This window comes from Quercus lobata, chromosome 1, assembly GCF_001633185.2.
Source record: "Quercus lobata isolate SW786 chromosome 1, ValleyOak3.0 Primary Assembly, whole genome shotgun sequence".
NCBI classification, from domain to species: domain Eukaryota; kingdom Viridiplantae; phylum Streptophyta; class Magnoliopsida; order Fagales; family Fagaceae; genus Quercus; species Quercus lobata.
In genome coordinates, this window is record NC_044904.1 from 6,053,448 (window position 1) to 6,056,962 (window position 3,515).

The 3,515-nt window shown below is 34.0% G+C and overlaps 1 protein-coding gene across 1 annotated transcript; it reads left to right on the top strand.

The window, feature by feature from the left end:
• Window positions 1–1,628: 1,628 nt before the first annotated feature.
• Window positions 1,629–3,134, top strand: LOC115994283 (UDP-glycosyltransferase 92A1-like). The gene has a single exon (XM_031118357.1). It carries the CDS (start codon window positions 1,668–1,670, stop codon window positions 3,132–3,134), a length of 1,467 nt encoding a protein of 488 aa, XP_030974217.1. The 5' UTR covers window positions 1,629–1,667.
• The last annotated feature ends 381 nt before the right edge of the window (window positions 3,135–3,515 follow it).

The window sequence follows — 3,515 nt, forward strand, 5'->3', positions numbered from 1 at the left end:
ACCTCATAAGCATTTATACTTGTGGAGTGACCACCACACCAAAAATGTATGGTGGTAATTTTATATATTGTTATATACCTTGATGTTTGATAAATGATAAGTGACCCAACTCCTAGACTAGGTTAGTTCACGAGCCAATTTCAGTAACTAAACATAATAGTCTCTATTGATTTGTTCAAATTTTCTTTAAATATTTTCATCACATTATTCTCTAATCTCTACTGATTTGTTCCCATATATAATTTTTTTAGGTTGACATATTTGATATATTCCGTTCCTTATATGCCCAATGCTATTATTCGATATTTTATTGGTTAACTCTCTCCTTTCGAGTAGGGTTTCTTTTTTCTTTTTTCTTTTTAAAGTACAGAATATAGCATCAAAGTGGATGAGGATTCTTTAGAGCTCTTAAGATAACTCTCTACAGATTAACATAAGATAATTCCATTTAGAGTTCTTAAAATCTTATGCATGGCACAATGCCATTCATCATTATTAGGCAAGCATGCTCTATCGGTCTTTCCATATAATGATCTTTTGCAGGGGCTCCTTGATGCATTTGGGGGCCTAAGGCGAAAATTGATCATCTTATTTAGATGCAAAATTACTACTAATTAACATGAACTACATAGAATTTTTTTTTTTTTTTTTTGAATTTTTAAGACAAAAAAAATTTGACAAAATTTTTCATACTTGTTGATGTGGTAAATTGATAGTGGTAAGTAAAACAGTGGTATTAGTGGTTGATTTAGATGAAAACTAGTAAAAGTTTGCTAATTAAACTCTTATTATTATTCTTTTTTTTTTAGAAGTGCAACATTCACAATATTTTTTACAACAAATCCTAGGTTTTAAACTGCTTTTTGTTTTTTATTTGAAAATATCACTATAATTATTTTTTTGCCATCAACAATAGGCTGTAATAACTTGCTACTTAGCATTAGTTGTAAAAATGTTGTGAAAAATATTGTGGACGACGTTGCATTTTTCTCTATTTTTTTATTTGTTTTTCATCTAATAAAAAAAATTATTTTATTTATTGATTATAAATAATCCTATTGGTTAAAATTTAGGGGCCTTTTTTTTACATGGGGCCTTAGGCGATTGCATTTTTTGCTCCACCATAGAGCCGGCCCTGATCTTTTGTAGTTGCAAGGGAATGTTTATCTCCATCAGACATGTATTTGGTCACTAGACACCGCTCTTTGTTTGGTATATATGCTGTAATAGCTCTAGTAATGGAATAGTAATCTGTAATAGCAATTTAGTCATTTGGTTACATCTTTATACTTGAATTAGTTATTACATAAGACTAATTATTGTTTAAATTATGAAACTGTTCCTTTTTTAAAATGGTTGTAATAACTATTTCTTGGAATCCAAATTTAGACTCTATTTCTTGGTGCATTTAATAGGTTTTAAAATCTATATATCCAAAAATATAAATTTTCGATTCTTATATATCATCTTTTTCAAGTTTTTCATAGATTTTCAAATTAAAATATTTTCAAAAATATAAAATTTCCTTATATATCATCTTCTACTCTCAGTGATATACTTATATATCAAATGTGCCCTTAGGGTTTAAAAAGCAGGTTTTGTGGGAAACCTCCCTCACTGTCTCCTCCTCTTCCTCAATCACCACACTGTCCCTCAAAGAAACAATAATGGAGCAGAGAAAAGAAAATGTAGTGTTGTTCCCATTCATGGCACAGGGTCATATAAGGCCTTTCTTAGCATTAGCCTACCAAATAGTACAAAGTAAGAATTACACTGTAAACTTTATCAACACCTCTCTCAATATCAAAAAACTCCAACCATCTCTCCCATCAAACTCCTCCATTCGCCTCATTGAAATCCCTTTCTTCAGCTCTGATCATGGCCTTCCTCCAGATGCTGAGAACACTGATGCTTTTCCCCAATTCATGGGCCAACTCATCGAAGCTTCTCATTCTTTCAAACCTTCTTTTAAAACTCTCATTTCCAATCTTATAGAAGAGCAAAATGGCCAAAGACCACTTTGCATTATTGCTGATATGTTCTTCTCTTGGACTGCAGATGTTGCTCACGAATTTGGAGTTTTTAACGCAATCTTCAACGCTGGTGGTGGCTATGGCATGGGGGTATTTCACAATCTCTGGTTAAACCTCCCTCACTTGAAAACAGACTCCAATGAATTCCCACTTCCGGGCTTTCCTGATTCTTCTCGAATACGCATAAATCAAATGCCGGAGCATCTTAGATTTTCTAAACCTGATGATTCATGGATAAAGTTTATGCATAGAGTGTTTGATGAATGGTTGGAATCTGATGCGTTTTTGTTCAATACAGTGGAAGAGATTGATCAAATTGGATTGACATATTTCAGGCAGCAAATGAATCGCCCGGTGTGGCCTATTGGGCCTGTGAAGCTCACCTTGGGAAGCAAAGCTGGTTCTGGAAAAGACTCGGGAATTACGTGGGAACTTTGTAAGAATTGGCTAGACTCAAAACCTTATGGTTCAGTTCTATATATTTCATTCGGGTCACAAAGCACTATTTCATTGTCTCAAATGATGGAGTTGGCAAAGGCATTAGAGGCTAGTGGCAAGGATTTCATCTGGGTTATTAGGCCACCTTTAGAGTTTGACATTAACTCGGAGTTCAATGCTGAAGAATGGTTACCAAAAGGATTTGAACAACGTGTAGGAGTTGAAAATAAGGGACTTTTGGTGCACAATTGGGCACCCCAGGTGGAAATTTTATCACACAAATCTGTGGGTGCTTTTTTGAGTCACTGTGGATGGAACTCTGTGCTTGATTCTCTTAGTCATGGAGTTCCCATTTTGGCTTGGCCTATTATGGCTGAGCAGCATTTCAATGCAAAGAAGTTGGAGGAAGAGATGGAGGTTTGTGTTGAGGTGGCTAATGGGGCAAGCAGTGAGGTTAGTCATGAAGATATGGTGGCCAAGATTGAGTTGGTGATGAATGAGACTGAGAAAGGAAAGGACATGACAAGGAAAGCTGGTGAGGTGATGGACATTATCAAGAATGCTAAGAAAGATGAGGATGGTTTCACGGGGACTTCTGTCAAAGCCATTGATGAATTCTTCAATGCCACAATGTTATGGAGAGAGAAGAAGAAAACCACCTAGCAGAATAGTAATCTACAGCAGAACGTAACAGAGTATTTCTAGAATCACAAATTATTCCACAATTTTTTTTTGCCACAATTTGACTTGGTAGACTATGAGTGATTAATCATCACTTAAGCATAAATCTACTACTTTTTTCTTTACCAATTATACTTTGCTACGTCATAATTGTAGTTAAGTAGTGAAAAGTTTTGTTTTCCTAAACTTTCCAATGTAGTATAATGGAATAAATATTTTCATTAATACATTTCTTTTTTTTTTGGCTGAAATTTTCATTAGTACACTTGGTTGTAAAATAGAAATCGAACCACAAATCTCTATTTTTAGAAACACAATAATTTTATAATTATTATGCACAAAGAGATAGTTTGTATTTTTTTT